The sequence below is a fragment of the Misgurnus anguillicaudatus genome, chromosome 6 (genome assembly GCF_027580225.2).
Source record: "Misgurnus anguillicaudatus chromosome 6, ASM2758022v2, whole genome shotgun sequence".
NCBI classification, from domain to species: domain Eukaryota; kingdom Metazoa; phylum Chordata; class Actinopteri; order Cypriniformes; family Cobitidae; genus Misgurnus; species Misgurnus anguillicaudatus.
Genome location: NC_073342.2, coordinates 25639184 through 25659476, shown reverse-complemented (window position 1 = coordinate 25659476; position 20293 = coordinate 25639184). Strand labels below are relative to the sequence as shown.

Here is a 20293-nt window from a genome sequence, read left to right as displayed (position 1 = left end):
ATTTTAATCTTTTGAATAGTTTGTATTGTAAAGGGACAACATGAAAGGGAAATATTCCCATTGTATGTAAGCTACAGTATATCTCGATATTAGTTTGTGGTTTGGTTTAGGAAGTGTTTTAAGCAAACTTTATCCAACTCAAGATTTGAGATTTTATCAACTGATATACTAAAAACATGACCAATGAACTTTGTGAATGAATCCGTTTTGCACTTAAAAATAAAACACATGGTCAGAAAACATTTTTCCTCCATTTTATTGAGAACTAACCAAAGCTAAAGCTGCAAACCTCCCTGAATTTGAACGCAACGGGCTGCATACTAGTCATGAATCGGCGCTCAAAGAAGTTAAAACTGGCAAATTTACACAGACGACAATGATCCAACTATTGACAATCTTCTTAATAGCAAATTGACAATAACATTTTCATAGTACGTTTTCCCAATTAACATCAAGCATTCTTGAATTATTGTGTAATTATTTTGTATGCTTTATCATTGTGAACACCCTTGACCGATCGCTTGCTTCTTGAATGGAATTTATAATGGAGTTAATACATTTGACTTATGCAAGATGAAAGTGCAGGGCACAGTGTTTTACTGAAGTTTCAAGGCTACATCACAGTAGCGGCAGAGAAAAAGAATATAATAAATAACAATAGGAAACTTGTACCTAAAAGTCGACATGAAATTAGGAACCCATATTTCATTCTCAAGCCAAAGTTCATTTTCAAGAAACATTTTATGACATTAAATACCACATCTATATCAATTTGAATGTTATTTGCTGTTATTGCTGTAAACCTTATTACATTAACCAGCATTAAATTCCTGCAATAACCATTTGCATCATTTTAGAAAGGCTGTAATGCATACAGCATTAACCTAATGCTTCCTAAATAGCTACATGACTATTTGTTAACATTAACCAATGGGCTATGTGGCCTTGGTGACATCAGCCAATTAAAAGTTATTACATCTGGAAGACAAAATGTATATCTTTGGAACAGTATGCACTAATGTCTTACACAATAACATCATGTGTATTAAAAAAAAGCATATAGGGTCAATAATGACCCTGGACCACAAAACAAGTCATAAGGGTCAATTTTTCATCCAAAAGCTGAATGAATAAGCTTTTCAGTGAAATATGGTTTGTTAGGATAATATTTGGTGATACAACTATTTCAAAATCTGGAATCTGGAGGTGCAAAAAAATTCTAAATTTTGAGAAAATCGCCTTTTAAAGTTGTCCAAATTAAAGGACAACAGCACAGTTTTTCAACATTTTACCATGTTCCCACCTCAACCCAGACAAATCAACACATAATTATCTTTATTCAACGCGTGCACTTAATCTTTGCACGGCGCGTCGTGAACGTGCCAGCATCCAGCCTAGCCCCACCCACTCCCCAGGATCCAAACAGGGATGAATTTAAAACAACTTAATTTAAAACACTTCCATGTTTTCCCTATTTAAAGACTGCCAAATGAGTAGCCACACGAGCAAGCATGGTGGCACAAAATAAAATGGCGATTTTTTTAAGCGATAAAAAATGAGAACTATATTGTATGGCAGAAGAGCACTTAGTTTGCAGCACTTCGACCTCCACTTAAAAAAATTGCCATGTTTTATTTTGTGATACCATACCCGCTCATGCAACCACTCATGCAACAGTCCCCAAATAGGGAAAACATGGAAGTTTGGTGGCTTCTTGATTCATCCCTGTTTGGATCCCAAGGAATGAATGGGGCGAGGCCAAACGCCAACACATTCAAGACGCGCCGCACAAAGACCAAGTGCACGCATTGAAACAAGATCGGTATGTTTCAATTCGTCCAAGTTGAGGCAAGAACACAGCAAAATATTGAAAAACGGTGGTGTTTTCCCTTAAGTCATTAGCAACATTATCACAAAAGAAGATGTTTTGAGAAATGATGTTAACACACAGCAGATAACATTGACTTCCATAGTAGGAATAAAAAATATAATGGAATTTAATGGGTACCTTCAACTGTGTGCTAATCATCATTTATCAAAATATTTTCTTAATTATTTGTCACAATACTTCCAAAATATTTTTTTTTCTACTATGGAAGTCAATGGTCACTATTTGCTGTGTGTTTACCATCATTTCTTTGCTACAAATATATCCGTGCGACTTGTGGCTGGTTTTCTGGTCCAGGGTCACAATTATAATTTCATGTCGACTTTTAGTCAGCAGGCATACACATTTTCGAATATTAATTGCATTTAATAAATATTAAATATTTAAATTAGCAGCCCATGTAAACAACTTAAATGACATATTGTCTTATTTTGAATCAAATCAGTAGTTGTACAACAGCAGTCCACGTAAACGTAGCAAAAGCCATGAGAATAATCCACTTAAAACAATTCTCATTTAGAGGTTGTAAACCCAGGTGATATACTTAAATTAGTTTATAATCATATATACACAAAAAATCATAAATGTTTACATATTTCAACGCATTTCTATATATATACGTTCAATTTACATCATACTGGTTGATGGTTTGAAGTAATGCTGCAGTCGAATATAAAAGTAGAGTCGGAGGATTTTTTCCTCGGATGAACATCTACACTGCGTAGGGAAGAGCACTTGGAAGAGAGCTGCACAGCTGGATGAATGAAATCACTGTGACAATGAGACGATTGTTACACAGTATAGGCGTAAAATGTGGTGACAACTCAATCGTGTTGCAAATTGAACCCAAAAATAACACCAAGTCGTGACTGAAAAGTCTGAAGGAAGTGGTTTGGTAAGGCAAACCATTCAGAAAATAAGCTTAAAAAATTACTTTCTTAGTATATTTGTCTTGTTTTCAGTAGAAATATCCAAAAATTCTTATATCAGTGCATTGTCTTAAGCAAAATGACCTAAGAAAATAAGTCCAGTTGTTAGACTAAAAATATACATTAAGTGAATTTATAAAACAAGCAAAAAAAGTTTACTTATTTCTTAAACACATGATTAAAAATATTTTTTTGCTTGTTTCAAGCACAAATTCAGTCAAATATGATAATTTTCTGTCTAAAAAACCTCAGTGAATTGTGCTTAAAACAGGCAATATATATATATATTTTTTTTTTTCTTGCCCCATTGCAAGATTTCTTTTTAGCTTGTTTTAAGCACAAATGCACTAAATTGTAGATTTTTTTGTCTAAAAAACCTAAGTGAATTTGTGCTTAAAAGAAGCTAAAAAATAAATATTTTTTGTATTAAGTGTTTAAGAAAAAACTAAACTTATTTAAGGATTTTTTCTTACCCAGTTGGCAGAATTTTTTGCTTGTTTTAAGCACAAATGCACTTAAATTGTGTACTTTCTGTCAAAAAACTAGACTTATTTTCTAAGGTAATTCTGCTCATAAAGAAAATGCATCATAATTTAAGAATTTTTAAATATTTCTACTGAAAACAAGACAAAAACAACAATATTGAAACTTGCCGACCTCCATCATTACAGTCAATGTTATCGCCTATTTAAATATTTTTCCTAAAGCAAAAATACTTATATAAAATATGTAAATATTTTGAGGTTACTTTAAGCTGTGTGAAACATTGCACAGTACTGTCAGCACGCAAACATTTTGGAAGTGCACTTCCATGTCATTAATGTTCGTGAGTTTGGATGTTACAAAAATAACGTTCATCGGAAAACTAAATAAATAAATTACATTAATAAAAAGATGCTTTCCATGTTGGGGACATAATCTAAAATAATTACAAATCACGAAATCACAGGATTTCGGGTGAAAATCAGAGGCACACTCAGCTTTTTCCAGAGTATGTGAGTGAATTTTCACGTATCTCGCTTCACCATTTTCAGGTTACAAAAATAAATTAATTAAAAAGCTGATAAGAAAGGCTTAATATAATACAACCTGTATGTGCATGTCGCTGTAAATACACCTACGCAGATGCAAGCAATATGTTTGTGTCCCTGACGGCTGTTTTTCTGGGTTGTATCTGGTAAATTGTGTATCTGATGGGTACAGTTGAATAAATGCGTGCGTTGTTGGCTATCAGGACGTCCATGACTGCATGTTACGGAGCATGGCCTCAAAGCGCTCCATGCAGGGTGGCTGGGCGTGAGACAGCTGGTCCGTCAGGCGACTGTACATACTGAAGGATTTCAACTCCAGCCAGATGAAGCCGAAGCGGTCGTCGTCAAACAGGACGAACAAACCCGGCGTGCGCTCGGGGCTCGTGAAGCCGTGGCCGGCGATCAGGCCGGTTCCGTAAAAACTGAAATGCGTGAAGAAATTTGGGGTGAAAAATCTATAGCCTATATTTTTATTTTAGCATATATTTGTAGTTTGTTATACGAACAGTAAATATACATCATCTATTTTGGTAATACAGGTAGTTTGAGCCACATGTGAGTCCTGTTACTAAAGTATTATCACAAAAAGAGGAAATGACATCAGCACACTCACCACATCTTACAGGTTCGTGGGTACACTTCATTGCGGGCCATGACTCCCAAAGGCAGCACGAACGATTGTGGTTCAGAAGTGGCACTGCAGGTGGCGGCCGCTGGCTCGACGGTTCCCACCCCAGCAGGGGGGTCTGACCCCGAACTCTCCGCCCCCTGAGAAGGGCTCGCCTCTGCACCCTCTGATGGGACATCCTGGGCCTGCAAACTCCTCTGGACCTCCTCATGCACCCCCATCACGAGCTGTTGGAGCTCATCCATGTTTCTCTGGTGCTCCAGGTCCGGCAGACGCAGTGGCCGGTTCAGGTCTATTTCTAAGGTCAGCTGACCTGCTGGGACATTGGGATCACCCTAAGAAAGATAATAAACAAATATAACACGTATGACAGATTTATAAAAATATTTTAAAATGTAATTTAAACCTGTAAATAAAAAACTGGGGATGTTAAAGAATCTGCACAAGTTTCATTTTGCCTCCTCGTTTACTTTCATACATTTGGCAGATGGTTTTATCCAAAGTGACTTAAACTACATTCAGTCTATACATCTTATCAGTATGGATGTTCCCTGTAATCAAACCCATGACTTTTGCATTGCTAACACAAAGCTCTAACAACTGAGCTACAGAAACAATTTTTTAACACAATATAACTTACAGTAAGCTTTGTAGCTTTGGCTTTGGAGCCATGGAAGCTTAGCATAATAATCTCCAGGCCATGACTTCCATACGTCCCCTTAAAGAGACCCGGCTGAAGGAGGTCTGAAGGGAGGTACGGGGGCAAATAAATCCGCCGGTACGTCAGGCAATTACTACAATAAGAAAGTACAATTTAAACACATCTGTTAGGAATTGCACATTTAATTTAACCTCTTGAAAAGAACTCCCATTAAAAGACCTACTTTCACTAAAAGGGTTGTTTTTACTAAACCATTTAGAGTATACGCATAATTATGGTATTATTTGAAAGAAGACACTTTAAAAACTAGAGCGGCTGAAGTACATTGTAATACATTTTTTTCATAAAATCTTATTTATTATTAAAAAAAAAACCCTAATGATAAATATGTGTGTGAAACCTAAAAATGCAATGATCCTAAAGCCACAAGTCTAAAGAAGTTGTGTTTCATGTTTGAGGTCAATAGGCCCAAATTCTTGCAAGGGTTTTTGTAAGACTAGTATCTTTTCTGCCAGTCAGCCCCAAAATTAAAGTCTTTGTTTACATGCATACACCTTCGTTCTTCTTTTTATTTATCCTTATGTTAGCATATAAAATGCAGTTTCCACACCAGAACGTCACACAAAGATCGTTGGATTCGTTATCTAATTGGCTACACGTTCTGTCTATCAATATTTTCCATGAAGTCATTGGAGGAACGAGCGAGTCAAATGACATCACGATATTTGACAGCGCTGTTTGGATATTATGTATTATATTCCCGCCTACTTTTAAAAACAAAGTTTGAACGCAGGTTTATGTGTTTACTTGAACCTAAAGTGTAATCTCATATACAGTGTTACGACGTAAATAGTCTTCAGATTGTATATTATATTCTATTACAAGACATGCATGGGAAATCTGATGTAAACAATTGACAATATATCTATATTTCACGGATTATACGCATTTGTGGACAGAAATGGTCATTGGATGTATTATATTAGACGGTTTTCATGGGTTATTCACACATCTGAAACAGTCTGGATTTGACTCGCGATCGTTACATCAATACAAAGGTAAGTATTATTCTGTTTATATTTTGCATGTTGTCATCTGGACTTCTGTCACAAAATACTACATTTATGATGCTAGAGCATCTGTATCTCAAAATAGAGACCATACACTGATGCTAAACCCGTAGACCTTTTAAACGATGTATAGTAATGTTAATATTATTAATGTTTGTAGACAGTAGGCTATATAGATATTGTTAGCAGCGTAAAAAAAACGGATGTCATCCCGCCCACAAATTAGTGCGCGTCAAGAGGTTAAAGGGCACCTATTATGCAAAATTCACTTTTCTGAGATGCTTGGACATAAATGTGTGGAAAGCATGTGAACACAACAACCCTACAATGACAAAAATCAACCCACTCCTTTTTAATCCCCAGAGCAATCTCATTAGAAATGCTGTTTTGATTCTCGTGTTAATGTGATGTCACACCGATAAAGCCCCACCCATGGCCACTGAATGACACTGCTGTATTACAGCAGTTTTTGCCCTTAGTGAGTTGTACGCTCAATAGTGAGATACTATATAGATCTAGTTTTTCCAAAAGCGCTCACTGTCTGTTGGTAAGAGAGTGAGAAGCTGTAGCTCATTTGCATTTAAAGGTACACACACAAAAACAGGAGCATTTTGGACTTGCTATAATAAAAATGATCTGTGAAGTATTTTGAGACGTCATATACATATTCTTAGCACACCTAAGACTTATATTACATCTTGTAAAAATGGGCATAATAGGTGCCCTTAATAGTCTTACATGCTAAGCTAACTCTAATTAGCATAAAAAGCACATATTATGTAATGTATTAATATTTGCAATCAAACAGGAGCACCACTGACTTTAATAGTAAGAAATAAAACATTTTTTATAAATTATAAAACCAGAAACCCTTTGATTTGTAAAGAAAATGATCTTAGGAGTAATAAAGTTTGCATACATTATTAATCATGTAAAAGACTTATCATATTGGCTGGTGTAGATGAACTTCATGAGGATCAGCTCCTGCATGTGCTCATGGAAAATATCCTCCAGTGTTCTTCCCCATTCCTCCTCCAACCATGTTCTGAACTCCTACATACAGACGAGCCGGGACTCAGTGTGCATCCTTCACTTTGCCATCTATGTGAAACCCAAATATCTCAAAAGCTTCCTACCTCTTGTCTGCCTCCAGGCATTCGATGGTGGTCGGTCTGGTTGCATTTGGTGGAAAACTCGTCTTTTTTCACAGTCTAGGGAAATATTGTGTCAAATTTTGCAACTTGGTTTTGATAAAAGCGTTAAATGGTTAAACGTAATTATGGGGAAAAGCAGAAATGTGGATTTTAAATCACAATTTAGGTGACACCAACTAAAGCAAAGTGGTACAAATTGTTTTGAAGGCACGAGGGTCGGTTTACCTGAATATCTCCTTTATGAGGGCCTTTGTGGCCATACATACATTCAACCGTGGCTTTGTTTTTCTCCAACATGTGGATGCGGAAAAGAGGCCGTCTGCGCATCGGGTCCTCCACACGGGGATCGTGGGGTGGTAGATACATCCAGCCTATGATGAATAACCCGTCCACCTAAAAGGTTTCCGCCAACAAAAGTGGCCATGATTAAAACAATGAAAAATATGCATGTAATGTATGCACGTGTGATTTAATATACATATTGTGTATTTGATTTATAAAACTGATAACACTGTTGGACGAATCCCACTTTTCATCCTATTTTGTATGCCAAAGTAGTTTTAAGACCAAAAATATCAAATTTAAGTAATTTTGTGCATAAAACAAGCAAAAAAAATCTGCCAATGGTGTAAGCAAAAATCTTGAACAATTTTCTTAAACACTAAATTTAAGAAAAATTCAAGAAAAATTAGCTTACACCATTGGCATATTTTTTTGCTTGTTTTATGCACAAAATCACTTAAATTTGATATTTTTGGTCTAAAAACTAGACTTGTTTTCTTGGGTCGTTTTGCTCATCAAGAGGAGGCATCTTCATTTAAGAATTTTTTGATATTTTTACTGAAAACAAGACAAAAATACTAAGAATTTTTTTTTTTTATAATTTTTTGCAGTGTAGTCTACTCCAAATTATATGGTAGTCCCCACAGACTGTAAAAAAAATGGACGACGCCCATTCACTCTCTTCCATTGGTGAAAAGTAAAGCTGCCAGTGTCCAGGTACGGCGCTGACATCTTGGGTCTTGAGTCTGCGCAGTAGCAATTTAGCAATCTAGTTTTTAGACCAAAAATATCAAATTTAAGTGATTAAAACAAGTAAAAAAATCTGCCAATGGGGTAAGCAAAAAAATCTTAAACATTTTTCTTGAACACTGAATTCAAGAAAAATTGGCTAACTAACCCCTTAGCACATTTTTTTGCTTGTTTAATGCATAAAATCACTTAAATTTGATATTTTTGGTCTAAAAACTAGACTTATTTTCTTGGGTCGTTTTGCTCATCAAGAAAAAGCATCTTAATTAAAAAAAAATGATATTTTTACTAAAAACAAGACAAAAATACTAGGAATATTTTTCTTGAAAATAAATTTTTGCAGTGAAAATGGTTATATTTTTAAACATTTTAAGAATTGGTGCTTATTGTTATAGTTCACAAAATGTCACAGGCTATAACAATATATTTTTTTGTAAAAAGTGTCTTATATCGCTAAAAATCATGATTTCCTGTTATCTGAATTAGTCTTTGTCAACTCTGTTACTGTCAAACTCGGTGTGAGTAACAGTGTTGACAGTCATACACAGAGAATCTCTTTTTTTCTCTCTCTCTCTCGCACGCACACGCACACACACACACACACACACACACACACACACACACACGTCAACACTGTTACTCTACCTTGGTAACAGAGTCTGACGGAAAAAAAATTGACATTGACCCATGTATTTTACCCATATATTTTCATCAGTGACTTTTATCAGTTAAACAGGGTCTTACCACCACATTCAGTAATCCTCCATATGGGCCAATATCAGGCTGCCAGAGACCAAGGATGTGTCTATAAGGATGAAGCACTGAAAAACAAGTGTAAAACATGCAGATTTTACATTTATACTAAGCAGCAATATCCACAACAAACCCCAGAAGGAACGTTAGATGAGATTCATGGTGCATGATTTAATGAATGCATACTGAGTGAGTGAGTATATGGAGTCATGCAAAAACTTAAATGGACTAATATAACCCTATGGAAAATTTCTCCTTACAAATAAGTCGCTTTTTGTTAATTTGGCAAATAGCGTGTTTGTCTCACACAATCAGTTCATGTTATAGCATTGCATCCCTGGCCAATCCGTGTATATCACACACGCATGCAAGGCACACAGCTGTGCACGGTGCTTGACAGAAGTTGCCCTTGTGCTGCTCCCAGATCAGTTTCTCCCTCTTCTCTAAAAAACAAACATGCATCCCAGTTCTCATCACAACACAAAACCAGGATTCACTGAGAGGATGTGTTTTGCATTGTCTCCAAAGTGAACAATTTATTTTAGTTAAACATGATTGGTTCATGTATGTTCACGTAGAACCAGTCATCATCAAATATAACCTTTTTTATCTTAAATATTGACTTGAGTAGGGTCATGTCAAAGATTGAAATCCATGCAAAAACAACCTTTGATGCTCCTAAACTCGTCATTCGATTTTTGTGAGTGTATTATTTTAAATAAGGCAACATTTAACTTTTGATTCTTTATAAAACTGTATAAACCCTTAAAAGAAAAACTGTGTGAGATCAGCAGCAGGGCACCTCTGACCGGCAGCACCTGTCACAGGCAGTGATGTGTTTCCTCCACCACACACACACACAAACGCACGCAAGCACACACACACACACACACACACACACACACACACACACACACACACAGTACATACAGTGTGTGTACACGTCCCGTAAGTCCATGTGCTCATAATCAGGGAGGAGCTTCATAAAGCGCCCTGACTTCACCTTCGGGTTCACACCTGGGGAGGTACACAGGTGCGTGTGAACGCACGCACAGATTCCGAAAACTCATTGGCAGTGTGAATAAACCAACAACAAAAAAATCGATCCCGGCCAAATTTTCTATGTATTTTCTCTAATCTGTTTGTAAAAAAAGGCTTATGACTTGTGTACTGTATTTTCTTAAATATAATGACTTTTAGTTCTGGTCTTTTCGATGAACCTTTTAATCTGGTTCGCAAAAGCAGTCTGAATGATTCTGGCATGAATTGAACTTATTATTTTGCCCCATAACATTTGAATTTTTATGATGACCCTAGGTGCTTTTAGAAACTTGAAAGTCTGCTTTCGCAGCAATTACATAAAAAACCAACCAGCAGTACTCACAACTTCTAGAAAAATCTTCCAGGTTTGAAATGACATGAAGGAGAGAAAACAACAACGGAAATGTAATTTTTGATTGAACCATACCTATAATTATGGCATTATATTTACAAATTTATTTTAAGTTGCAATGTCTATCTGCATTTAGTACCTAAAAATAAGTACCTAAAAATATACAGGCTTAAGGGCCGTTTACACATTATAACGATATACATTATATGATAACTACAAAATATAGTTTAAAAAATAGATTTATTATTTAATAAAAGAGAATAGTGGAGTTCACACCACAACTATAATGATAAAGATACAAGTAGTGATATCATTGGGATCACTTGCAATTTATTTTTATTTATTTATAATTTCTTAATATTTATAAATATTTTTAAAACTTATAATTCGGGTCGTCTCGGGTCCATTCGGTAAAAACACATTCATTTTTAAATTACCTGCAACCTGATGCCGACATAATAATTATGGAGCCCCTAGGGGACATGGAGCAAAAATTAAATAAAGTTTAGTGTTGCGTGCGCACGCGAAACTAAACTTCAAAAACCATTCTGCACATGAAGGTTTCGCGTGAGCACATGAAAGTTTCACGTGAGCACATGAACTAAACTTTAGATTGTTTTACTCCAATGTCACCTTAGGGGCTCTGTAAATTATACCAAACCCGTGGCCGAGGCACACGTGAAACTTATAGACCCAAACACGCTTGGGTCTCAGGTCGGACCTCGGGTTTTCGGATCTAAGTGGACCCGTGAAGACCTCTAATGTGAAAAATTACAAAGTTTTTATTAAAGGAAATATGCAATATTAGGTAATGCAATTGAAGGTAAATGATTTGCGGGAGTACTATGCCTCACAAGCGATTTAGCAAAAATTTATCATTATCATCCAGTGGTGTGGACAATAATACACTTATCGTTATAGTTAACGTTATGATTATCGTTAAAGTGTGAACGAACCTTTAGACTTGGAATTGACTCAAATTAATACAATTTAATGTTACTAATAACATATTAAGAGGCGATTTTCCAGACAGGGATTAGCTTATGCCAGGACTTGGCCTTAGTTAAATTAGGATATTTAAGTTATTTTTAAAAGCATATTTTATAAATAAACATTACTGGTGTCTTCCTCAAGACACAACACTCGCATATATTTTAGGATATGTCAGAGCAAGTTGTTTTCGATCAAGACAACACCAACATTTAAGTTAGTCTGGCACTAGGCTTAAGTCCTGTCTGGGAAACCGCCCCTTAATGTTTAATGTGTTTATTTTCTAAAGGTGAAGTGTTTTTTCTGTTTAAATAATTGTGGGGCATACACGCTGGATGTGATTTTAACGTTTTAAGCGAGTAGATGTATATGTAAAGATACAAACTAGCACGGGGGCAGGGTGATGTGAATGCCGCGAATTGGGCGGCGCAATTGCTGCTAAAACACGCGTTTTTCGCCTCAAAGAAAATCGCTAATCATTTACATAAAGTTAAACTTTTTCGCGTCACTGGACATGCCCATCCGGTCGCCAAAGGTCACTTTCGCTTGTGGCGCAGGTAGTCGCCAAGCATTGAAATAAATCAGATTGCGTCACTCGGCTTTTGCTAATCGCTAGTGGTCTGAATGGGGCGTGACCCAAAAAATTTGCGTTTGGTGTGTACGTAGCATTATGCTGTGTACATACCAAATGCGGGGCACCGCGTTACCCGCTCTAGATTACTCATGGGATTAAACTTCATGTCATGCAAACTTTTTGCTCGAGTTCAATATTTTCAACTTGGGCGAAGAGTTGTTTGAGGTGAATAGCGCGTGTTTTCGTGGCAAACGCACCGCTCATATAGCATCATTTGCATCGCCCCTACGCGAGGACGCGTCTGATCGCGTCTTTGCATTGACTTTGTATGTAATCTACTCGCGCAAATCGTTGAACTTGCGTCTGGTGTGAACCCACATTTATGCTACGTATACACCAAATGCGGGGCATTGCGTTACTCGCTCTAGATTACTCACGGGATTTAACTTCATGTCATGCGAATTTTTCGCTCGAGTTCAATATTTTCAACTTGGGCGAAGACACGTTTGAGGTGAATAGCGCGTGTTTGCGCGGCAAACGCACCACCCAAGGACGCGTCTGATCGCGTCTTTGCATTGACTTTGTATGTAATCTACTCGCGCAAATCGTTGAACTCTCATTTGCTGTGAACCCACAGTTAGTCATCACCTACATCTTCTCTCTGTGAACAAGCACGTACCAATGTAGTGTGAATGAAAGGGGTGGGACCAAAATAAAAGCAATAAAACTATTTTGAAATGTTGGATTTGATAGGCGTTTTTGAACCAACCAATCCGGATTGAAAAGAGTCATTTATTTTTCCATACTGTTTTAGTAATGCTAGTGACAGAAATTGTGCACTTCACCTTTAAATTCACAGACTGACAAGCGGTCAGTGAAGATTGTGGTTAGGGTACTGTGAAATTACTTACGTTTAACATAAAGCTCTCGACTTGACATACCCACAATTTCCATCTTCCGTGGGTCATCTCTCATACCAAATTCTAAAAAAAGACAAAAACTCATGACAAGCTGTAGCTACAGGATACTTTACTAAGAAAATACTGTACATACTGCAGTATATTAACTACTACACTATTACTGTTAATGTAAAGGTATTCTGTAATATTTACTAAAGTGAATTGATAAGCTGTATAAATAATGTAACATACTTTAATATTTCAAAACACTACAGTATCTACATATGTACTATAGTAAATGCTACATTATAATATTTTTCATGTGGGCGGTATATTTTCTTCTACAGAAGCAAGGAAGTGTAACGTGACACAATATATTAAATACTGTATATGTATTATATATCGTACTGTATAAACACATTAAAGTGAACACTGCAGACATCATTACCATTGGTACACCTCCTCCTCCAGATTGTTTCCGTGTTCAGGATCTGCCTGAATTTCTTGCACACTAGCGCCAGGTTGGGCAGCGCCGTGCCCGGTAGAGACGAAAAGATCTCCACTAAAATCTCCGGGGGCAAATCCAGCAGCGACTGCGGATGGGGCGGCCCTACAGAGGCCTCGAAACCGACCCCGCTAGGCCCCGCAGTGCAGGACTTATGACAGCCGGGGTCGTCTTTCATTTTGCCCACCACCACCACCCTCTCCTCCTCCTCGTCGTCCATATCCGTCTCGGAGTCGCTCTCCCGGTTCGCCTGGCTGTGCCTCTGCCGCCTCCGGCACCGCCGCGACTGACCCACTCCACAGAGCCTGGCACACACCGCCATCCGTAGCAACATTACATCATCAACAACTGTCACACCTGCAGTGACCCTCGCTAGTGCGCATTACGTGCCCGCGCTGCTGCTCGCGATGAAAGGCGTGTTCACGCTGATCAGATATATGACACCACAGTACCGCGGGAGCCTGGCTGTCGAATCGCTCTTGCGGTACTATGATGTCATACTTTGATTGGTCTGCGCAGCGTCGCATTAAGTCGATCACGCCTGAAATCACGTGACGCCATGTCGCCGCACGACGCACGTTTTGACGTAAGTCTTGCGAATGGGGTGCAAATTGTGAAACCAGTTCTTCCAGCTCTATACATTTATTTGAGATATTAAATTTAAAAGTGATAATTGTACTAACAAGTATAAAAACCTGTTATCCCTGTCAAGTTAAAACTTGAAACAAATTAGATCACATGTTTGAGAAGAATATTGTAATGTATTTTAGAACCGCTTATTTTAGTTTCCCTGTTCCTCCTAAAGCAAAAGAAATATACTTTAAAATTTCTAATGAGATTTATGGGGAAAGCAAATTTTTCTTGAATTTTCTTGAATTTAGTGTTTAAGAAAAATGTTCAAGATTTTTTGCTTACCCCATTGGCAGAATTTATTGCTTGTTTTATGCACAAAATCACTTAAATTCGATATTTTTGGTCTAAAAACTAGACTTATTTTCTTGGGTCGTTTTGCTCATCAAGAAAAAGCATCTTAATTTAAGAATTTTTAGATATTTTTATTGAAAACAAGACAAAAATACTAAGAATTTCTTTCTTGAAAATGATTTTTTGTTGATTTCAAATTTCTATTTATTTATTTTCTTTGTCTTTTCTAAATAATGTATTATTTATAGTGTGTTAAGCCTGTCATTTCTATCTACTCTTGTATAATGAATATTTGCCTTAGTTGTTTATATCTTTTTGTATTCAATAAAAAACTAAAATTTAAAAAAGGTGCACATTTGTGAGACAAATTATGACAGGAGTTACTTCTGGAAATGAAATAAAATCATATAACACGTAAAAAAAAAAAATATATATATATATATATATATATATATATATATATATATATATATATATATATATATATATATATATATATATAATATTGTATTATTTGTTATTCGCTGTTTTGAAACTCTGCTCGCTGGAGACATCTGCAGGTCAAATATTGGAATTGCTACCAGATAAAGTTTTTAGACCAAAAATATTTTGTGTATAAAACAAGCCAAACAATCTGCCAATGAGGTTAGCTAATTTTTCTTGAATTTTTCTTGAATTTAATGTTGAAGAAAAATGTTCAAGATTTTTTTGCTTATCCCATTGGCAGATTTTTTGGCTTGTTTTATGCACAAAATCACTTACATTTGATATTTTTGGTCTAAAAACTAGACTTATTTTCTTGGGTCGTTTTGCTCATCAAGAAAAAACATCTAAATTTAAGAATTTTTACATATTTTTACAGAAAACAAGACAAAAATACTAAGATTTTTTTTCTTGAAAATATTTTTTTGCAGTGTATTTAAGTTTATGTAAATGTTGATTTCAAATTTCTATTTATTTATTTTCTTTGTTTTTTCTAAATAATGTATTATTTATACTGTGTTGAGCCTGTCATTTCTATCTACTATTGTATAATGTATATTTGTCTTAGTTGTTTATATATTTTTGTATTCAATAAAAAACAAAAATTAAAAAAAGGTGCACATTACTTCTGGAAATGAAATAAAATCTTGTAATACGTAAAACTGAAACATTTACCTTAAAAAAAAAAAAAAAAATATATATATATATATATATATATATATATATATATATATATATATATATATATATATATAATATCGGATTATTTGTTATTCGCTGTTTTGAAACTCTGCTGCTGCTTGCTACCAGATAAACAGTGAGTGAAATCTGTAATATTTATTATAAATATTTCGTAAACAATATACATATATATAAACGAAATAAATTATTGCAAAATGATTAGACTATCACAACAACAAAAACCCATTGGTATATCCTGGTCAGCGATTAGAAAAGTAACAAAGTAATCAAATGAATACCGTTATGTTAGTACTTTAATACTCTGATGCCAGATGATTAAAACAATTATTAGAAAATATTTACTAAAAAAATAAACTAGTTTATTTTAGTCTAACATCTGCTAGTCACGCCGTTACAAACAATATTTACTTATGTTACTATAGCAACGTGAACGCGCGACAGAAGGGGTCTCTACCTGCGCTGTGCGACATGGTATTTATTTCCCAAACATTTTTGTTCAGGTTTGCGTTCAAAATACAACTAATTCATTTTTGTTATGATTAATGTATGTTTTTATCTTCATGTTGTTTTCCAGGCCGAAGTCGAGGACACTTTAAAGAGAATTCACGGTCATAAGGGTGTCATTGGCACAATAGTCGTTAACGGAGAAGGTAAGATTAATTTACCATGCTTTTACTGTAGTCAACCTTAACAAATGTTGCTGTTCTTATGTCAATACTTTTCATAAATCAATATTTGTAGGTATTCCCATCAGAACTACACTGGACAACTCCACTACAGTCCAGTATGCAGGACTGCTGCATCAGCTCACTATGAAAGCCAGAAGTACAGTCAGAGACATCGACCCTCAAAATGACCTGACATTTCTGCGCATCAGATCCAAGAAACATGAGATCATGGTGGCGCCAGGTACATCTCCACATTACCTAATGCCTCTTTTTATCAGAGATGCTGTTTAATACACATACAGCTACCACATCTGTTATTTGTTTGTTTGTTTACAGATAAGGAATACCTGTTGATTGTCATCCAGAACCCAAGTGAATAGTATTGGTGCAAACATAAATCTCATGTGCATACTAAATTATTTTCTTTGTTGTGTAAGTGCAGGTTTTATAGTTTTGTCTTGTGTACACTGTTATTAGGTTATTTTTTATTCATTGATATCATTCAATCTTTTAATAGAATAAAGTACAATGCATCGTCTGTGTTGTTTAGTGTGGCTTCATTACAGTTTACAAATTGTAAGATGTGTTAACATAGTGTTCTATGTCCATGCATATTGTACAGAAGTGGCCAAAAGTGATGTCCAGGGGTAACATGTTCAATATTAACTTTAATGCCTTGTCAGATTAAATTAAACCATCAAAATATGAGGTGCATGGTACAAAATAGAAAAAAAAAACCTAAACTTGGTATTTATTAGACAAAATAATTTGTCAAAAAAGGCAAACCAAAGCATATTAGGGAATCTGGGTTTGATTCAAAAATACAAAGAAAATATGCATAGATAAACAAAACGCTTACAGGTAATAATGCATGCATTGACTACAATTGTATCTGTCATTAAAATTTAGCAAATCCTTTTTTTTGTAATTATTAGGCTATATCTTTATAAACTTTGCACGTGTTGTTTGTAATGTTTTGCCAAGCCTCCTTAAAATCTTCTCAAAGCTGAGCTTCAGTTTATACTCAGTGCATACATAATGCATTTATTTAATAAAATATTTAAATTAGTGCATGAGCATAGATTAATCTAAATTAATTTCATACTAAATAAAAGTAATCTTCTGCATAATATATGAGTTTGTGCTTTGTGTAAATGTATATTTAAACACACACACATTAAGAATTTTTTAATTTATATATAATTTTTTGATTTATATATAAAAATATAAATAAATATATATACACATGTAAATGTTTTTAAATACATACATAAATGTGTGTGTATTTATATATACATAATAATAACACACAGCACAAACTCATATATTCTACAAAAAATACCCCCATTTTGTATGAGATTAATCTATGCCCAGCACTAATTTAAATAAAGATCTAAGATATGAATTGTTCAAAGTTGGACTTCACTTTTGGCCACTACTTTATTTTCAAGTGTAATACGCTAAATTCCCGACAGAGGGCATGCGCACACACAGATTCACGTGCCACTTAGCTTCCCTGAAAAATTGCTGGTTTAACAAGTTGTGACAGCAGCATTCTGGGTTATTATGCACTTTTGTTAATTCCAGTCCAACAGGGTGTGTATGCATTTGTCCATTTCCAAACCAATTTATTCCATTACTAAATGAAACACACACACACATTGAATAGGAATATGCTGGATAAATAAGATGTTCATAGAATTTGGTCATTGTGGTTGATTGCGAATGCTTAAATGACACATCATCACCCAGAGCCTTTGAATGAGTTCCAGGCTATCGAGCTGATTTGCTTGCTGTTTTGTGTTTCGGTGGCCCGTGTGTATTTGCCTGCGGGTTAATGTTGTCTTTTGAAAGGAACAATGGATGCAGAGCATTTGTGCTCTAATTACTCTTTTCCTTTTCGGCCTCAAGCTTTTTCTGTTAGCAGTATCTAGAACAGACACATTTCATAAAAAAGACAGTTGGTGTCACTTTGCTTTCTTCAAAACATGAAGTCATAAATGTTATGTTCTTCGGAAAAAAATATTAGATGTGAACAATAACATAAAATAAACAAAGCATGAAAAGTTAGTTTAGATGATCGTGTGTACTTGTTATTCGAGCAATTAAAGCTTAAACATCTAAATTTGGCATAATATGGATATAATATTAATATCCATAACAGTGAATGATAAATTTTACAGTATTTATTAAATCTTTTTTAATGTTAAAGGGATAGTTCACCTTAAAATTAAATTTTCTTATCTTCATGTTGTTCTAAACCTGTATGAATTTCTTTTTTCTGATGGACACAAAAGAGGATATTTTGAGAGATGATGGTAAACACACAGCAGATAGTGACCATAGACTTCCATAGTAGAAAAAAAATATTTTGGAAGTATTGTGATAAATGATAAAGAATATATTTTGATAAATGATGATAAGCACACAGTTGACGGTACCCATTAAATTCCATCATAGAAGTCAATGGTCACTTACTGCTGTGTGTTTACCATCATTTCTCAAAATATCTTCTTTTGTGTTCATCAAAAAAAAAGAAAGAAATTCATACAGGTTTAGAACACCATAAGGATGAGTAAATGATGTCAAAATTTTCATTTTAAGGTGAACTATCCCTTTAATTAATGCCATTGTGTTTATTGTCCGTTCATGTTAATTCATTGTGCATTAACTAATGTCAGTTACAACTTTTGATATAAAAATGTATTAGTAAATGTTAAAATTAACAAAAAAATAAGATAAAAATAACACAATAAAAATAATGCTTTATAACTTAATGTTGGCTAATGCATTAATACATTTAACAAATACAACCTTATGGTAAACTGTTACTGAAATGTCTTCATTCATTTAATTGCAGTATCATGTATTTGATTATTATTTAAAATATTATTTTCAAAATTCATAAACAACATGCACGCATGCGCACACACACACACACACACACACATTATATATATATAATATATATAATAATTTTATAATATTTATTATCATATTACTTATTAATATGTTTTGTATTTTGCCAAAAATGGAAAGAAACATAAAAATAAATACAAAATGCAACTGCATATCTACACTGTACACTGAAATAAATGATTCATTGAATTTACTCAATTTTTTAAGGTAAGTGGTTGCAATCAATTTATTTAAGCTACATTTAAACAAAAGTTTTATATTTTATTTTACTTTACTAATCTTTTTTGTTTAAATGTAGCTTTAATAAATTGATTGCAACCACTTACCTTAAAAAAAATTGATTACATTTAATGAACCATTTTTTTCAGTGTAAGAGAAAATGGTCCCTAGTTGTCACTGGGGCAGTACCCTTTAAAAAGTACACTTTTGCACCTTAAAGAGTTCATATTAGTACCCCACAGGTACATATTGGTCCCAAATACATATATGTACCTGGATAGTATATTAGGACATTTTTAGGGTAAGGGTACTGGGACCATTTTTTCTAACAGCGTATTTCGTTAAAGGGGCCATGGCATGAAAATCTGACTTTTTCCATGTTTAAGTGCTATGATTGCGTCCCCAGTGCTTCTATCAACCTAGAAAATGTGAAAAAGATCAACCCAGTAACTTATTTTTGGTAAACCATTCTCTACAAGCACTTGACAAAATACGTTGTTGAAATTTGGCTCTCCTTATGATGTCATAAGGAGCTCTTATTATAATAATACCACCCCTTAATCTGCACTATCCAACCACAGCACTGCCATTTAGTGCAGAGAAAAGCACAATTGAGTTTTAATTGCAACAAACCACCATCATTGTGATCAGTGTTTGAATTTCATCAGCTCATTTTCATTTTAAAGGACACGCCCAAAACGGCACATTTTGGCACACACTTACAAAGTGGCAATTTTAACATGTTATAATTATAATTATTTATATGGTATTTTGAGCTCAAACTTCACATATGTACTCTGGGGACACCAAAGATTTATTTGAAATCGTAAAAAATCTTATGCCATGGCCCCTTTAATTTTTTTTTTTTTTT

The 20293-nt window shown here is 34.8% G+C and overlaps 2 protein-coding genes across 4 annotated transcripts; one reads left to right on the top strand and one right to left on the bottom strand.

Moving 5' to 3' along the window:
* Nucleotides 1-240: 240 nt before the first annotated feature.
* Nucleotides 241-13947, bottom strand: fbxo31 (F-box protein 31). Of its 2 annotated transcripts, XM_055191803.2 has the most exons (10): nucleotides 13451-13947; nucleotides 13015-13086; nucleotides 10077-10163; nucleotides 9138-9214; nucleotides 7587-7754; nucleotides 7344-7418; nucleotides 7151-7260; nucleotides 5117-5270; nucleotides 4462-4811; nucleotides 241-4270 (listed from the first exon to the last, which is right to left on the bottom strand). In XM_055191803.2, the coding sequence occupies exons 1-10, from the start codon at nucleotides 13839-13841 to the stop codon at nucleotides 4048-4050; spliced, it is 1707 nt and encodes a 568-aa protein (XP_055047778.1). In that variant the 5' UTR covers nucleotides 13842-13947; the 3' UTR covers nucleotides 241-4047. The 2 variants fall into 2 exon arrangements, with proteins under 2 accessions (XP_055047778.1, XP_055047779.1); XM_055191804.2 differs by lacking the exon at nucleotides 10077-10163 and having other exon boundaries at nucleotides 13451-13945.
* Nucleotides 13948-14952: 1005 nt separating this feature from the next.
* dynlrb2 (dynein light chain roadblock-type 2) lies at nucleotides 14953-16700 on the top strand. 2 transcript variants are annotated; one of them, XM_073868275.1, is made up of 5 exons: nucleotides 14953-14991; nucleotides 16039-16087; nucleotides 16191-16266; nucleotides 16358-16525; nucleotides 16621-16700. In XM_073868275.1, the coding sequence occupies exons 2-5, from the start codon at nucleotides 16085-16087 to the stop codon at nucleotides 16662-16664; spliced, it is 291 nt and encodes a 96-aa protein (XP_073724376.1). In that variant the 5' UTR covers nucleotides 14953-14991; nucleotides 16039-16084; the 3' UTR covers nucleotides 16665-16700. The 2 variants fall into 2 exon arrangements, with proteins under 2 accessions (XP_073724376.1, XP_073724375.1); XM_073868274.1 differs by lacking the exon at nucleotides 14953-14991 and adding an exon at nucleotides 15720-15731.
* Nucleotides 16701-20293: the final 3593 nt, after the last annotated feature.

Excerpts from the sequence above, each read along its gene's own strand:
- dynlrb2 (XM_073868275.1), top strand. Across the intron at positions 16,267-16,357 it reads AATAGTCGTTAACGGAGAAG|GTATTCCCATCAGAACTACA; the intron begins GTAAGATTAATT and ends CAATATTTGTAG. Across the intron at positions 16,526-16,620 it reads TGAGATCATGGTGGCGCCAG|ATAAGGAATACCTGTTGATT; the intron begins GTACATCTCCAC and ends GTTTGTTTACAG.
- fbxo31 (XM_055191803.2), bottom strand. The coding sequence starts at position 13,841 with ATGTTGCTACGGATGGCGGTGTGTGCCAGGCTCTGTGGAGTGGGTCAG. Across the intron at positions 7,261-7,343 it reads TGCCTGGAGGCAGACAAGAG|GAGTTCAGAACATGGTTGGA; the intron begins GTAGGAAGCTTT and ends GTCTGTATGTAG. Across the intron at positions 5,271-7,150 it reads ATCTACACCAGCCAATATGA|TAATTGCCTGACGTACCGGC; the intron begins TAAGTCTTTTAC and ends TTCTTATTGTAG.